The sequence below is a fragment of the Notothenia rossii genome (genome assembly GCF_949606895.1).
Source record: "Notothenia rossii genome assembly, chromosome: 2".
NCBI classification, from domain to species: domain Eukaryota; kingdom Metazoa; phylum Chordata; class Actinopteri; order Perciformes; family Nototheniidae; genus Notothenia; species Notothenia rossii.
In genome coordinates this window covers 85,753,295-85,771,256 of record NC_136904.1, presented here as the reverse complement: position 1 = coordinate 85,771,256, position 17,962 = coordinate 85,753,295, and the positions used below count along the sequence as shown (strand labels likewise).

The window sequence follows — 17,962 nt, the reverse complement described above, 5'->3', positions numbered from 1 at the left end:
TGAATGGTTTTGTAAGATTAAGTTAATCTATATGAAAATAGCCAATAACAATAAAGGATGTTCAGTTCAGAGATAGTTAAGCAGCGTTCCCCCATTGTCACAGTCTGTAGCCTGGAATATATGAAGCTGAGATAATAGCACGTAGAGGAGGCCGCGAGGAAGCTGGCTCTGATCAAAACCAATCCATACTCTTAATGCCGCATTGAGATCAATGTTGGCTCAACATGAAGTCAGTTAAGTGGTTATTAATGACAGCAGGGATGTATTATTGTGACATGTGGCTAACGTTCATAGCCCACAGGAATTGGTGATTTAAATACACTGCTCACATATGTTGAGTATTAGAATCAATTGGACTTTATTGCATACTGGAAAGGGTAAATGTTACAAATCCTCATTATAGACAGTTATTTCCTGGTGTTTAAGGCATTTAACATTTAGCTAGTTACATTTAGGCTTGCGTTATCGACCTAATGGATAATATATATGACTATCATTCTACGGTTCTGAGTTATTATCCTCAGCTCCAGTGAAGGCACATTTAGGTTTGAGCCGAGTGAGAGAGGAGGTTTCTTGATCTGACTTCTAGCTTATATGTCTTTACTTTGCACTTTATATTAAAAAAGGTAACAAACTGGGCTGGCAGTATATGGCCTGTTATGGCTTGAAAGACTCTGGATACAAACATGTGTTATATTTAATTAAGTTCAACTTTTTTACCAAAGCCTTAGAGTCCATTTATTTATTGTTTTCGTTGGGGTATTTGGTTTTATTTATTTAGAAAATGTTGATTCTTTTTTCACATTGTAACTAGAACCCTATTCCTAAGATAAGTTATTGCTCTTTAAAAGGGTGTACAACCATTATTATGCTAAACATATTATCATTATATCATTTTATTTAAATATTTGTAAAATGAAAAACATATATATTTTGCGATTATTTCTGGGACTGCATTTTATCCAATAAATGATTATTGTGCTTAGTATGACTCCAGTATGAGACCTCTGTTAAATATCAACCGCCCATCTAACCATATTTCCCATATACACAATATCACCTATCAACCTTAGGCAAAATCTGGAAGATGTGTTTTTATTAAACGTAACATTATGTCAGTATAATGGTTAATTGCGCAAACCTGGTTTTATATTACTTAAAACAAACATAAAGTATTAGTTATCAGCAGATAACCTGAAGTAATTGAATTCATTGTAAATGTTTTCCTCTCCACACTGGCCGTGCACAGACACCTTTCGAACACAACTCTCAGCGAGACCAGAGATAAACCCCCTCTTCTTGTTCTGAGTTCAAATGCATTACAGTTAGTGTGCGCCCACACATCCAAACACACAATCCCAGCTGCACACTTATTGCCTCGTAACCCAAGAAGGGCCTTTTATTTCCAATGGGGCAATTACTACCACGGAGGGTAGTTATTAAGGAAAGTAAAGCCAGTACTTTAAATGCCTTTTCTCCCATTGTTTGAGACTAATAACACATTTCAGGGGCTGAAGTGTGTAGTTTAGGAAGGAAGGAAAGAAGCAAAGGGGAGGAAAGAGCTGAAAATAAGGGAGAAATTGCATAGGGAGGCGAGAATAGCTCAAGGAAAGGAGGCTTTCTCTCATCCTTTCTCTGCAAATTACAGTTAAAAAAGGATTATCTGTTTTTTGTATTTTAATGTACCAGTATTTCCCTTACACCTTGAAGAGTTTTTTGAACATTAGTGAGAATAACAACCATTGTCAAAAAAATTAAAAATAATTGAAGCCGGCTATAGCACTCCTCCAGGCTGGCACCGGCCCTGCTAACTCCACTCTTATTAAAACAGAGCGAGCAGCAGCCAATCATAGACAAACCAACAATGTTTATGGTAATGACAAAATTGAAGATAATTATCCGCCTAAAACAGTGTGTTTATTCATAGAATTATGCAAATGATGCACAAACCACTTCTATACAGCTTTTGTTTCCCTGCTCTGCAGTAGGTTTTGATGTACTGTATAATGTGAGAATGCTATGTGAAGGGAGAGAAAGAGAGAGAAAGGGAAAAAGAAGGACTGGCAGAGGAAGAGGGCGGGGGAGAGAAAAAGAAACAAGAACGAAAAAGATGGAGAAAGTCCATTAACACACTTGTAAATGAGTCTCAGCTATTTACCCCACGCTGGGCCTCTCAAATTACTGACTGTGTTCAGGATGCAGATTGCAGATGGCAATTAAAGATGAACCGTGTGCACAGACACACACAGAAAGACGCACACACACATGTGCCAGCGTAAGCTTGCATACACTCTCCCCAAGGCAGCAGTTCGCTGCAGATCTACTGATCTCCATAGCAACATTCACTGCCGTGGGCGATGGTGACATCATGAAGATTGATTGTCATAAAAAAAGGTAGAGTACAGCAGGGACAGGGCAACGGTAATAGAGGTGTTAGGTAAAGTGCTACAGTGTTCCTCGCTGCGGGCTAAAGCCGCGGTCTACAGTTGGGGGTCTGCCGTGGGGACGAGCAGACATAAGTGAAGGGCCTCAGCTGGGCTCCAAATACTTTTCAGCAGTGAGGATGGAGAGATGGGCTTATGTAACACGGAGAAAATATAGAGAGCTACTGTAGCTCTCTGGGGTTCAGATGCTCAGCGCGTTCCCTCTGCTCTCCTTTCTGTTGATCCACCCTCCTCCTCTATTCCTCTCCTCATCTTTCTCTGTTAGACAGCCTCCTCTCAGCCCTCCTTTCTTGTCCCTCTTCACCCCGCTGACTGATCCTCCTCCTTATTTCCCCCTGCAAACTCTTTTACCCCTCACTCAACACCAAAGCGCTGCATGGCGTGTTGGGTAACTCCAACGTCCAGATACAGCTACTCACATCAGAGAAATGAAGTTTGGAAGTTCTGTATTGCCTGGTTTTTTTGTTGGCGCTTGTTTTTCTTCATTTTTCTCTTACGTAAGACAGACAGAAGTGGAGCAAGCTTCAAAGTGAATGGCAAAGCCGCCTTTTCCCCTGCTCGCTTTGCTGTTCATGCATGTCATTCCAGTGCCAGCCCCCTCCCCCCTTTCCCCTCCATCTCTCTCAATCCTCATCTTTCTTTCCTCTCTCAACCTTCCTCCATTTCCTCTCACTACTGTACACCAAGTCACTTTTTGAGATGATAACCCCTGACTCTGTCACGGCCACCTTGACCAAACTGAGGTGGCAGTGACTGGTCGAATATGATGACCGCACACTTTCTTGAAGCAGAGACCCTCTTAAAAGAAGTGGGTGTCATTATGTGTGCCTCTTCCCCCTGTCTGCCCTTGTTGTATCACATACAGAGTGATGCAGGGATGAGTGGGGTGGTCCTTCTCTTTGATTACCTGTCAGTGAGCCCGAGCATCAGAGGCAGACGAGGTAAAAGCTATTCCTAAATCATCTCCCTTTAAACACATACCCTGGATCAAAAGGTGGAGAAAGTCATACCGGTGATTTAACACAACTGCTCGGGATGGCCTAGATACTGGATGTGTTATGAGTACTGACACACACACACACACACACACACACACACACACACAGAATCTGACAGTAAGCATAACGTTGATCCCAGGCCAGAGAGAGACGACCTTATGGACCTGACACACCAAACAATAAAAGTGCTGACAAAACCCTCTGATGCGTCGCCTCACATCACCTCAACTCTTCTAAGCAGCACTAAAACCCACAACGAAGACTACAGCAAACATCTTGTCATCATGCATGCACATATGCGTGACAGGAAGTTACACAGATATCCCAACACGCCATTGTACGATGAATAAATCCCCTTGTAAGGGATATACTGTATGTTCTTATATTAGTGAAGTCCAACAGTTAATGTATTTTTAATAGTTAGTTAATTAAGTGGACTTCAATAAGGTTATGTTCATAGTTGTTGGTAATACCTTTTTAATTGGCTTTTAATTGAATTTATCATTTGTTCTTGTTTTATTCAGTCCTGTGTTGGTATTAAATTATCTTTTTAATCACAAAGCTATGTGTTAGTCTTGTTATTACCTGGAAAGGGTATGTTTTTGGTTTTGTGAAGCACTTTGTGTTCCTTTTTGTACAAAAAGTGCTTTAAAAATAAAGTTTGATTTGATTTGATGTTATGTATTTAAGTGCCAGAAATACAGGTGCAGATATTTTCTTTATTAACGTCATGTGATATTGTCATGACACACACTTTAGAGTGCATACGTAATAAAGTAAAGATTAAAATAAAACCAGATTAAAAAAAAGTCTGCTGAGATCAATTATAAATCCTTCAAATAAACTCTGAGGGTATAACTTGGTTTATTACACAGGAAAGATGGATTTATGAAATGGATCTCAAGTCAAATCTGAGACAATCCTTTGCAGACTAAGTGGGATCCGAATCGAGAATGTGTCTGAAGAAAAGTTTGACTCTGTCACTGTAAAACTTTTTTGCTTTTGCACTGCTGTTGTATACTGCCAGCGGAAGAAGTGGAAGGCACGCAGAGAGAAAAAGACTCGGGAGAAACCTCTCTAAATGGATGAAACCACTGATTCACGGGGCTGAGCAGCCAGTCAGACAGCTCTTTCTCGGCAACTGCCTCCGATGTAACATGCTGAATCGGCTTAACGGCTGCTGATAAGGTCTATTAAAACCAACGGTGCTGGACATGCCGCTAAAACCGCAGCTGCTCAAAGACAGCGGCTGACAGTCCAACGTCAGCCTGGAGCCTGAGGGGGAAATAACCAGGAGCCTGGTATGAATCCAGAATAGGTTCATACCTCTCGTGCATCTTCTTACCGCCCTGTGGTGAGTAATGTCAAGGCAGCAACAAACAAGGAGCTGTAGGTGATGCACAGCAGGGTGTCTTTCGCCTGCTATGTGGTGCTGTTTCTGCCTCTTCCTTTCTGTGTTTCCTCATCCTCCTGCCTTCCTCCCTCTCCCTTTCCTTTAAGGGATGCGTAGAGGCGCTGTTAGTTCATTTATCATACAGCCGGCTCCAGCTCTCAGCCCCAGACTCAGTGATTAATGACGACCGTTCACACACTTAAACATTTAGCTTTGTTTCGCTGACACACTAGTTACCATACCGGTCACCACGGCTTACTTAACTCTGGGTCACACTGGGGCTGAAACCATATTCAATGACGACACACATTTGTTCCCGCTTCCATATATTCCCTGTGACCTTTAAAGGCTGTATTTCTTTCCTCTATGTAAGAATGTAGATATGTCATTTATCACAGGAAGGACATTACCATATCCACACATTCCCAGCCAATTGGGAAAGTGCCATGTGGCGCTTCTGTACATCGCTTTAAGATATAGATACAGGGTTAATTAAAAATCTTCCACTGATGTTTTATCTCATTAAAATAGGGATGTGACTGGTTCAAAGCATGAAGGGTGCCACACTTGTCTTTCCCATAGATTATCTGTAAAATATCCATCCTTTTTATCACAAATATTACATTACATGTTAATTAAAGGTGGGGTAGGTGAGTGTCAGAAGCCGGCTCGAGATACACTTTTTGTTATATTCCATGTAATGCTCTTAACATCCCGATAGCAATGAATATCTGAAGTGCTTTGACCAAAAATACATTAAAAAATGTCATCTGTGGAAGCCGTAATACTGTAAAAACTACAACCAATCCGTTTAGCCTTGCCGCCCTGTCTGTCAGCCTTCCATCTCGTGCAGTCACACAAATGTATCTCGTGTCCTCATTGGGCGTGCCGTCATTGGGCGTGCATTGCAGCAGTACTTCTCGCCAGCAACAGGCGGCCACTTTCACCATGGCAGAATTAGGTTCAACATCGTCTACTGGTCGCAAAAGAAAAAATGTAAGAAAAAATGTAACGGAGCAAATTAAGAACAAAAAGAAAGTGGAAACTAGGAGAAGTCAAACCAGAGTCAATATCGGAGTTGCTTTGGCTGTGTAGTATTGCTAACCTAGATGTGTTTAGCTTTGCCTGATATGTAACGTTACTGCAGCCTGCTCTCGCGGAGGAGGTGCTCTGTGAGGAAGTCTGAAGGAAGGGGCGGATTCTTTTTGGCTTTGTACTTTCAAATTTTAGTGCACTCGAGCCGGTTTCTGAAACTTACCTACCGCACCTTTAATATCTCCAACAAAATTATAATCTACATCTTCCTTTCTTTACGGACACTGCAATCTGACAGTCTGACATCAATTCTGCTCATACGGCATCGTGTTGCTTGCGTTGGTCAATTAGGACAGGGTGTCATCGACATATAATAAATATTGTAATACAAACTAGTTTTTTTAGATGAATTATATAGAAATGTGGCCTATTTTGACAGCATCACCACAGTCACGCATAAAAAAAAACCAATAGCTCTTATTTCCCATACTTATACAGATGCTTTCATGCACATCCGGGGTGAAAAACAAAACATGAGTGAGAGGAACTGGAAAAGATAAAGCGTTCAAGTGAAAGAGTTTGTTTCTGTCTGTGTGTGGTTGTGTGTGCGTGAGTGTGTCAGGGAGCAAGGCAGAGGCAGAGTAATTTAGTGAAGTGACTCTGCGTTGACCTTTAGCAACTCTCCAGAGCAATGTCAAATTCAATTTCACCCCTCTCCAAGGGAAGCAGCACATGTGTGGTGAAACAGGTGTTCTTCACTATTGTATACTTCTTTAAGGGAAGAGAAGAGACGTTGGGAGATCAGTACATCCTCAAAGGTAAATCCTCAAATCTTCAAACAGGCAGAGGTCAACATGTGAGGCAGTGAAAGAGAGGGGATGTGAGGGATAAAAGGATGAGAGAACAGATAGAAAACAGAGAGAGAGAGAGAGAGAGAGAGAGAGAGAGAGAACATGAAGAACAGAGAGGCGCTTCATGTTGAAGGGTTATAGTCTGCTTCACCCTCATTCAGTGGAAATGACAAAAGTCAAAGCTACAGTGGCTTTTATAGAAGGAGTATTGTAAAAATATATATAAACACGTCCTGTTGATACCCCTGGTACCCGTCACTGATTCACTATATTAGTGTCAAATAAGCATAATCCCCCCAAAAGTGTAGGGGATATATTATTAAATTCAAACAGCAGGTACCAAAAAAGGCATACGGTGTGGAAGTAAACCAACTTTGATGAAAAATGTGTTTCACAGGAGTACAGTCGTCATAGCAACCTGTAACAAAAACAGGAAAATAGCCCCCTTTAAAGTGAAAGTCTGAAATAAAATAAAGAGCAGCAGGATTGAAATGTAATTGCCTTTGGTCAAACCAGAAAGTGGCATAACAAAAATGATTCCCTATGAAAAAGGTTATGTTGGAACATCACGTGGCTAGCAAGCTAACAGCTAACATGCAGGTCACCGCCAATACTGGCCGGCCAAGACAGTTTCTATTGAGAACTGATGACTGAATAAAAAACATTCAGCTTCTTTTGTGGAGCAGTTTATAAACGACATACTGTAATAGAATTGTATAAAAATGGAAATAGAGGATTTGAATGAATTCGTATTTAATTGTCGCACACACAGCATGGCACACAGTAAAATGTAGTGTCTGAATTAAACCCATCCTAGTATTAGTACATTAGTATTAGTAAACTGGATGGTGTGACACATCTAGTATGATTTGTTTTCTTCGAATTTCAGACTCTGGATCTCATTCTGCCCAAAATATCATGACCGCCTGCAAAAGTTTACCAAAGTAGAACTTTACATGAGCCCTGCATGGATTAGCTTCGCTTACACAAGCGAATCCTCTGTTTGGAGCAATTCCATTGAAATGGAGAAAAAAAGAAAAGAACAAGTCACCGTTTGGTTTCTCGGACAGTGTTATAGTTCTTTACAAAATTGAGAGGTAATTTTGGGTAAAAGAGCCGGATCAGAGTCATAGCTACACTCTACTCCTTTGAGCTTGTCAAAAACATATTGCGAAACACCAGGAAATTCAGCAATGTCAGTGTGGGGGAAACTTCTGTGTAGCAATGCAGTGGGAGTCACCGACTCAGGAAGGAGACACGGGATGAGCAGGAGCTCTGATGTCAAACACTTATGGTTTATTTAGGAGCTTCGGCCGGAGGATTCACATCACAAGTCACAGCAGTCAACATCCGACTGCACGGGAGAGTTGCCACGTCAATTCTGGAGCGCCTCTCTCTTGCTAGATCTTTTAAATGGTTTCACAGAGAGTAATCAACATATTTTGAGAAGATAGCCTAAACAGCTGGGAACACTGAGTTACTTGCACCTATGGCCTCGAAGATTTCACACCTCGGAGTCCACAAACACCGAGAAGGAAGTGTCCCAGTGTACCCACAACAATAAACCATTTGTGACCGAGAGTTGCCCGGTCATAGAAATGGGAACAAAAACGGCTGAATCAGCCCATTTCCATAAGGGAGATAACAGACATCAGGGTTGGTCATACACGTCAAATGGCAAAAAGGTTAGATATCTAGGAGTCTAGAAGAATTATTCCCTAACAGTCAGCAACTTTAGGTCTATTACAGATGACTACGTCTCCATGGCTCTGTGTGTGTGTGTGTGTGTGTGTGTGTGTGTGTGTGTGTGTGTGTGTGTGTGTGTGTGTGTGTGTGTGTGTGTGTGTGTGTGTGCCTCTACATATTGCAAGTTGAACTAAAATAGATATAAGAGTCCCTCCTGCCACCCGGCCCGTGTTGTTGGGTCCTGCTCTCTGAAATAATTGATTCAAATTATTTTCCAGTAGAGTGCACCCATCTGCTGGCTTTGGGGGACGGTGAAATCCTCTATCAGTTACAATTATCCCACAGTAACTGAGGATCGTGCTGCAAGTGTGTGTGAGCTGGCTGCTGAGTGGTGCAGGGGGCATGTGCGAATATCAGTGTGTGTGTGTGTGTGTGTGTGTGTGTGTGTGTGTGTGTGTGTGTGTGTGTGTGTGTGTTTGTCGAGCTAGTGATAAAGAGAGATGCTATAAGTGGAGTGCTGCGTAAGCGTGAGTTGAATCCCTGCATCCCTTCCTCAAGGGACGGCAAATCCATGACAAATCAACCCGAGGGAATAAACGCTCAGTCAGTGAGTCTGAGAGTGAGCACGTGTGTATTACATTTAGAGCTTTGTGTAATACGTCACATACTGTAAGTGTGTGTTGTTCTGTCTCACAAACCCAAGCTCAAACTAAAGTCCAGAAAATGTACCACAATGCTATTCTGGGGAGGTGGACTGCACCAAGTCACCACTGGGGGACAGCACTAAATCTGGCAATAAAGTGGATGGCTACTGCGAAGAAAACAAACCATCCTACACAACCTTCATTTTGTCTCCTTTGAAAACTGAAAATGTCAAGTTGTCCGAAAGTAATATTTGTGATTGAAAACAGGCCGGCTTTCAGTGTTCGCACAGGAACACATCCCTGAGGACTCCTGAGGCCCTGAAGCCTTGTAGATCTGTGGGATGATAGAAAGCACACACACACACACACACACACACACACACACACACACACACACACACACACACACACACACACACACACACACACACACACACACACACACACACACACACACACACACACACACACACACACACACACACACACACACACACACACACACACACACACACACACACACACACACACACACACACACACACACACACACAGTTTGTTGGTGCTGTGGTTCAGTGTGTGTGTAGTCCTGAGTGACAGAATCTGTAGCTGTGGGATTTTGGTCTTCCAGCTGAAAGTGACACAGTGTCAGTGCAGCAAGGAAATCTCCGGAAAGCAGGGGACTCTGACAAGACCCTCCTCTCTGGAGACAAACAAACTCCCACTCTACACTTCCCCATCTCCCCTTTCACTCAACATTCCCAATCCTCTATTTATGACCACTATTGTGCCTCTCTTTGCTCCTCTCTGCATCACACTGTTTGATTTCCCGTTGTCCTCTGTGAGAGTTTATGTAACATATGTGTTTTATTCATGTCTGCGTGAGCGTTCGCTGTGTAAAGCTGTGATGGAGGCTCTGAGGTGTGCACTGGTTGCAGCAGCAGAGGAGATAAAGTGGGGCCGTGTTTCCCGGCAGTGTTGCAGATTTATCTCTCTGCTTACGGCTCTGATTTTACTGCCCATCCACAAGCCTCCACTGGATCCCATATCTCTCTCCCCCTCTCTCATTCTCTTTCTCTCTATCTCCCTCTTGCCATAAGGGACCAGCTTCTCTCTGTGCACGCTCTGGCTGCCATAAATCTGCCACGATGCTCCATAAAGCTGCTTAGGGCATGACTCAACAAATATTAAGGAAGAGGAGAATAAATAAATAAATAAAGCAAAATAGAAACTCACGTCTGTGGAAGAGACAACTTTTCTGCACACAAAATGGAGCCCGGCTGTAAAATATTTACCTTGGTGTCTCTGTGCTTTAGACACTCTTCAGGGAGTGTGGAGGCTAACTGCACAATACCACATGTACTCTTTCCTATTGCTTATGATTATCCTATGGCCATAGTAGCGCTAAGCCATGTTCTATTTTTTATTTTAATAAGGAGCATTTACAAGTATACAAGACAAATACCAAAATATACATGGAGACAAAAAAAAAAAAAAATTGTGTGTGTGTGCGTGCGTCCGTCCGGGGGATTGGACAAAAAGAAAGTAATAAATGACAAAATTATAATTAAAATGAAATGAGTAACGATATAAAAGTCATATATCATAGGAAGGGAGGGGGCACATAAATAGTAGCATGACCTTAAAGAAGTAGAAAGGGGTGGTGGGTGAAATCGGACTGAGGATTATTAATTACGTTTTTCTAGTTTATAGCTTGAATGGGACTAAAATAAAAATGATCTCAACCTCTGTTGCACTAATTTAGACCATTCTTCTTTTGAAACTGTCTCGTTCAAGTGTTAGATGTTATGAAAGTGCAGAACTAAATCACTACATAGGATTAGGTGCACAATCCTTTTAGAAACATACCTCACACAGCATTTAGAAAGTTCAGATTAAAGTCTTTCGATTAATGCAGAAAAGTTTCAAACAATGAGACAATGCTATCCTTAAAATCCCACTGATGTCAATACAATTTAAACGGATAGCTGTTGGCTTCATTGTGCAACCTGTTCATGCACGGTTGTGAGTATCCTGACATGTGGGTGCGTGCTTGTCAGTTTATCAACAGCAGCAATTTTTCACTCTTGATCAGCCAACCGTGGAGGCATTGTAAATGAACTACCTGGATTCCAACAGCATCAGATACAAGACAAAAGGTAACCTCTCGGTAAATCATTACACCTTCTTTGTCTCTGTCTCCCCTCTCTGTCTCCCCTCTCTCTCTCTCTCTCTCTCTCTCTCTCTCTTTCTGTCACACACTCATCCAATCCTTCTCCTGCTTTCGAGAACTCTCAGTCTTGTCCGATCAGCTTCACCGTGACATACACATGAGCCATTCATAGAGCGGCGAGCACCATGTGGACATCGGGCTGTGCCCAGAAATCATGCAACATGCTGTCACAGACACCCACCCACCCACACACACACACACACACACACACACACACACACACACACACACACACACACACACACACACACACACACACACACACACACACACACACACACACACACACACACACACACACACACACACACACACACACACACACACACACACACACACACACACACACACACACACACACACACACACACACACACACACACACACACACACACACACACACACACACACACACACACACACACACACACACACACACACACTCACACTCAGTCACGCAAGCCCATGCACACATGTAGGCCCATCGTGACCTCACGTCAAAGAAGACAAACAACGGCGTCGGAAAGCAGCCGCCTTTCCATGTGGCGAGCCGGCGTTTGGAGCCCTGGCACCATATGGGCCCTCCATTGTTGACAAAACAGCCGAAGGGACATTAGCAGCAGTCATTTGCATATTATGGAAAACACTTTTACAATTGTTTTTTCTTTTGCCGTTTCTCTAGCAAATAAAAGTGCCATCATCAATCTGTGTTGGGCGCCCGGAGGCGTGTTGGAGAGGATTTGTAAACTCATCCATTTCCTGTCATTTGGAAATGACACAGATAGCACTGAATGCAGCTGAAGGAAATCCCATGATGCTCTTACCTAGCTGCAGCTCCATGTTGGTAATCCTGTTTTCCGAGGGAAACAGGATCTTTGGCGGCTTGTCGGTCAAAGGAGCTGAAAAGGAGGAAAAAAGAATTTAAATATAGCACGATACAAAACAATTGAACAATACATGCAGAATGTCTTGAAAGACGAAGGAAAGGATTTATTGCACTTGGTTCACATTCGTTTTTCTTTGCATCCCCTTCTGCTTTACAGAGATTGTTAAGCATTTGAACGCAGGGCACAGACAGAAGCTATCTCCTACTTTCTGCTCAAAATAAATAAATGCTCGTCCTTTTTCTATCATATTTCCTCAAGAATTCAAAAACGGTCTCTTTGCAGTCTACTGTATGCTCTCTAGTTTCGTAATACACCTAAGGTTCACTTCATCTGACCTACTTCCAATCATAAATTAATCAATGCTTTGCCAGGAACAAGCCGTCATGTAATCTGCATGAGTGTTAGATATTTGAAGAGCCATCATGGAGTCTGAGTGAGAGAGAGCAGCTGATGCTCTAAGGATGCTAATCATCCATACGGCGGATGTCAGATGTCTGCCGCTGAAGTCCTTCCTCTGGGGAAACGGCAGAACATGCAGCAGCTTTATTGTTGTTAAAAGCGTTTGTGTGTTCTGCACTTCTTAGGGTTAAGGTTGAGGAGAACAGCAAGAGGGACTTGTATTTACATGATTAAACAGTTACAAGAGAGGAAAGGAGGTGCAGTGTCTACATGTTAGACGTCTTTGACACAAGGTACTTTATCTTCCACTCAGAAATACAAACATCCTTTGCATTTTTAATTTCTATGTTCTTTTTCCCCAGCAATGTATTGAGGAATACTTGCACAGTCTCACATTCTCAAAGTTTGATACCGCTGGCTACTGAGCAGCTGGAAGTCTTGGATCAATGTTCTATGAGGTCTTTCATATTTTGGCAATTACAATAAAAAGAGAGTTTAAAGCTATAGCTATGGTTACAGTAGTGTTTTATGTTTAAAAGGGTTTTAGAGGACATATTATGCTTCTTTTCAAGTTCATAATTGTATTTGTGCCTCTACTGTGACATGCTTTAATGTTCAAAGAGGTGTTTATTCTTCTCATACTGCCTGTGCTGCTGCACCTCTTTTCACCCTCTGTCTGAAACCAGAGCCCAGTTTGCTCTGATTGGTCGGCTCTGTTGTGATTGGTGAACCATTTAAAAATGTGATGTCACTATGAAGTCCATTGGAGGCGTTTCAGGAGGGGGGGGGGGAGAGAAACTCTGGAGGGAACTTTTAGATTAGCCTTTGCAGACCATCAAAATGCACAAAAACCTATAAAACACACTACAGGAAAGAGCAAACCCAAAACAACATAATATGGCCTCTTTATTTAAAAACACATGTTCCTTTCTGTGTGACAACTCTGTTTTGAATACAGCATGCATTGATTTAAAGTGGTGTTGAAAGTCAAGACCAAACCACACCGTATAACTTTTTGCCTTTACATATTTATTTCGTGAATGTGCCCATGTTTTAAGAGCCGCACTTTGTCATTTTATGTGAGTGCATGCACTTATGTCGAGACTGAAAGTCAGTCACGTGCTAGCATCATTCTTAATGCTAGCTTCTGTGGCAAGATTTCACAAAGAGAACACAATTCAAAAGAGAAATATTAATTGAGTCTCCTGCAGTAGTCCAGCACTAAACCGTGAGCAGTAACAGCAGCTGCTGGGCCAGTGAACACTTGGATTGGTGCCTCTAATCTAAAAGTGAAACCTTTTGTACTTGGGTGAAAGGCATTCATTTTATTCAAACTGTGCCGTTTCTAACACTCAGTCACTGTGCTGTGTTGTTGAATCTGGGTAGTCCACTTATGTAAAGAATAACGCTGTTCGTTTATGGAGAACTCGTTGACTCTTATTCATGTTATGTTGACCTCTGACCATTTAATGTGGAACGTAAATACAAACCCTTTATTTATAGAAATGATCAGAACAGCAGCAAGTAATGAAAGCAGACAGACTGGCCTGCATTTATAAACTTCCAAATGATTATAATAAGTACAATCAAAAGGTATAATAACAGCGCTTTGTCGGCTCACCTTTACGTAAATAGGGAAAATAAATTAATGCACATATTCGTTATCTGCTCTTTTTAACACTGAGTTTGGTATATCCACTGATACATTTAAACCTGCAATACTTATTTTTTGTTGCTGTGGCGTTACATCATAAGGAAAAATTGGGGCATGTTAAGCTCATTATAACCTGAATTTCTCTGCTTGGCAAGCATGACATGTTTGATATAATTGCAGACCTTAACATTTATTTTTCTGTGCAAAAACTAACTCATTTCTAATTATTATACAATGTTTAAAAAAAGTGAACAGGTTTCATAAGGTACGGGGACTGGCAGGCACTAAGGATGCAAACACTTATTCTGCACTTCCTACTCCAGCAATGAAAAACACTAACAACCCTTATTGAATAAAACAGAAGCTTCTCCCAACAGCAGAGCTCTCAGGCACGTCTAATTATGTGGTGGTGAGTTTGCAAAGGCGGCATATTCAGGCCAGTTTGTAGCCTGGTGCTTTCATTAAGATGTTTCCTCAGAGCGTCCTCACAAGCCCCCTTCTTAAGCCTCATTATAAGAATACTCTAACAAGCGGGTTGAAAGCCCTGCTCTGTTTTGGTGTCTGTATTTGGGAGGAAAGTGCCATGCAATGTTGTTCGGGGAAGTGTGTGGTCGTGTCTGAAGGAAAGTTTGCGGTCGTGTAAAGTGCCTGGTTACAGGCTGCGAGATAACATATTTATTTTTGCTCCAAACTGTCAGAAGTAAGCGTTCACATGAGGAGAAGTGGACCAAAGAGTTTACGACTGTACGCAGAACCTGCTGGTATGTAAAACTCACGGAGACGCACAGTGATATCCATGAGAGGGGCGGTCATGGGCTTTTAGGCACAACTGTTTGCACTGTTAATAGGTAATCACACAGCACAAATTACACTGGATACTGATACAATTTTAATTACATATCAAACTGCTATACATAATTACACAATGGGTGATCCTATAGCCAATTATGCACTGGGCAAACAAATGAGGAAAAGCTGTGTATGGGAGGCGTGAGGGGAAGCAGATGTGGTAAGAGAACACAGATAGGAGGAGGAAATCAGTGGAAGAAAAGTAGAGCTGTTGAAACAAAGAAAATGAAACAGGGAAATTGATAGAAAAGAAACATGCTCCCCCGCATGTTGGCATGCTACACTTGCTTCCGAAAATCTCATTATCTTAATTACCTCTTCTTTATGGGAAATACATCAATTATCACGGTTCAGGGGGGGGGCACCGTTTAAAATACGGAACATTTAGAGCACCACAGGAAACAAAGGAAAGAGTCTCCGATTGCCATTAGCAAAACAAAAAAAAGAAAGAAAGAAATTAAGCTAATGTAGAAATAAACAGGTAATTAAACAAATGCAAATACATCTGGTGAGCAGTTAAATCAAAGGTTGTCAAAGCGTCATGAGAAAAAGTACCAATGTTTCATGTCTCCTTTCTTCTTAAGGACCTTCTCCGATTAAATATATTGAATATATATATTTTCAGGGTTAGAGCAAGATTTAATTTCTATTTATTTTGTTCATACAACATGCTGATTGCATTTCATTAAAGTGTACTTTTGTATAGTGGTAAATCGAGTCCAATTGTATAGCTGTTCTTTCTTAACAAAAAAATTAATATCATATTTACCAACCATATTCCCTGATAATCATGAACACTAAACATTTGATGTTCACAGACATCAGGCGATTCAACGTAATATATTTGGTGTGCAATGACAGGATTATTATTATTATTATTATTTCTAAAAGACAGTATGATAAAGGACACACACACACACACACACACACACACACACACACACACACACACACACACACACACACACACACACACACACACACACACACACACACACACACACACACACACACACACACACACACACACACACACACACACACACACACACACACACACACACACACACACACACACACACACACACACACACACACACCCACCATCGGGAGCAATTTGTGGTTCACAAAAAGACACTATAAACTCTTCTGGGGCTAGGTATCGAACCGCCGACCCTAAGATTCGGTTGACGACCTCCCTGAGCCGCAGCCGGCCACTTATATAACTTCAGTTATTTTAATCCTTTTAGGTTGCGTTTGATGTATGACTTGTGCCATATGAATAAAGTTTGAGTCTATGATTGAAACTGCAGCTTTGCTTGTTAAATAATTGGTTAAAGTTGGCGAAACCGTAGTGAGTTCCTCCTCATTGATCGTGTCTGGGTATGACGGAGTGAATGAAATGGTGGTCTGAGTCAATTAATGTAATGTGTGCGAGTATGTGTCTTTAGGGGACCATAATGACCTTGCCGGTGTGCTTGGCCAAACTTTGTACGCTGGGATCGATGATTCACTATAAAACATCGATGTCTGAGGATCATCATGGCAGCTTTTATTCTCTGCAAACCAGGCTGAACTAATCTCAGAAGTATCTCTGCAAAGTATTACAGCAGTATTGCTTTAACTTTGGATGTATGCTATACATATGAAGTTGTTACACATGGAGTGGAAAATAACCGAGCCTCAGCGTAAGTGTAAATGTGCCAAAGATGTATCATGCAGTGCGATATTTGCAAAGTAATTGCAAGCATGGTTGGGTTTGCATTTTCAAAGCCTGAAATGCTTCTCTGTGAGTAGGTTTTAAGTGCTATTGAGGAGAGACTATATTCTAAATGTATGTGAAAATGTGTGTGTGGTGTACTCCTGGATACATTAACAGAGAGTGGGACTGTGTGTGGATATAAGCTTTGTGATAAGTCATCCACAATCCCATTTCTGCTTGGTAGCGGAAAAGCTCACTGGACTTTCCTGATGGATTATTCTGGGTGACTGGCTGTAGGGAAACAGCAAATGAGTGAATTAAGGATGGAGCTGAGATATTTGGATCACTGGTTTTTTTGTTAGTGTGAGTGTTGGGGAATTTTGCAACAGAGAAGAATGCTGATGGCAAATGAGTGACAAAGGTGAAAATAAGAACACATTGAATGTACAAATTGCTAGCACATATGGGCGAGCAGGTACTTATACAGGCATGCAAATAGACATGGACAAACTGACACACACACACACACACACACACACACACACACACACACACACACACACACACACACACACACACACACACACACACACACACACACACACACACACACACACACACACACACACACACACACACACACACACACACACACACACACACACACACACACACACACACACACACACACACACACACACACACACACACACACACACACACACACACACACACACAGCACTGGAGTAGCTAACAGAGAACTGCATTGTCCTTTGGTCTCAGGAAATTGGCTCCCAAAGGGTTTTCAGTATTTCTACCAACAAAGGAAGTCAAGCTAGAGAAGAAAGGTTCAAATAAGAGGATGGAGACTTGGACAAACACAAAGTCCTTGTGAGTCTCCCAAGACTGCTAAGCTTGAGTAGAGAAGGTTTGGTTCTCCTCTACGGCTGGCAGAATCCTATATTGTACTGCGGGAGATCACCATATATTAACAGTGACCTTCCTCTGTACACTTGTCACCTTTGAGCCAGTTTCATTACATTCCTGATGGTGCAATAACCATCCTGTATGATTCCCTTATAAAGTCACCTCAGAGTATACGGAATTCAATTCCAGGCCCGACCATTTCCCACACGAGAGAAGCCGAGTAGAAAGCTGCGTGGTGTCATCCAGAGGAAGCTAATAAA

At 41.8% G+C, this 17,962-nt stretch overlaps 1 protein-coding gene across 4 annotated transcripts in view; it reads right to left on the bottom strand.

The window, feature by feature from the left end:
* The window catches only part of il1rapl1a (interleukin 1 receptor accessory protein-like 1a), a 168,396-nt gene that overhangs the window by 48,001 nt on the left and 102,433 nt on the right, over positions 1 to 17,962 (bottom strand). For all 4 annotated transcript variants that reach the window (XM_079666994.1, XM_079666997.1, XM_079666995.1 and 1 more), the window contains one exon: positions 12,109 to 12,183. In XM_079666994.1, the coding sequence (XP_079523120.1) occupies positions 12,109 to 12,183 (75 nt within the window). The remainder of the gene's footprint in view (positions 1 to 12,108; positions 12,184 to 17,962) is intronic.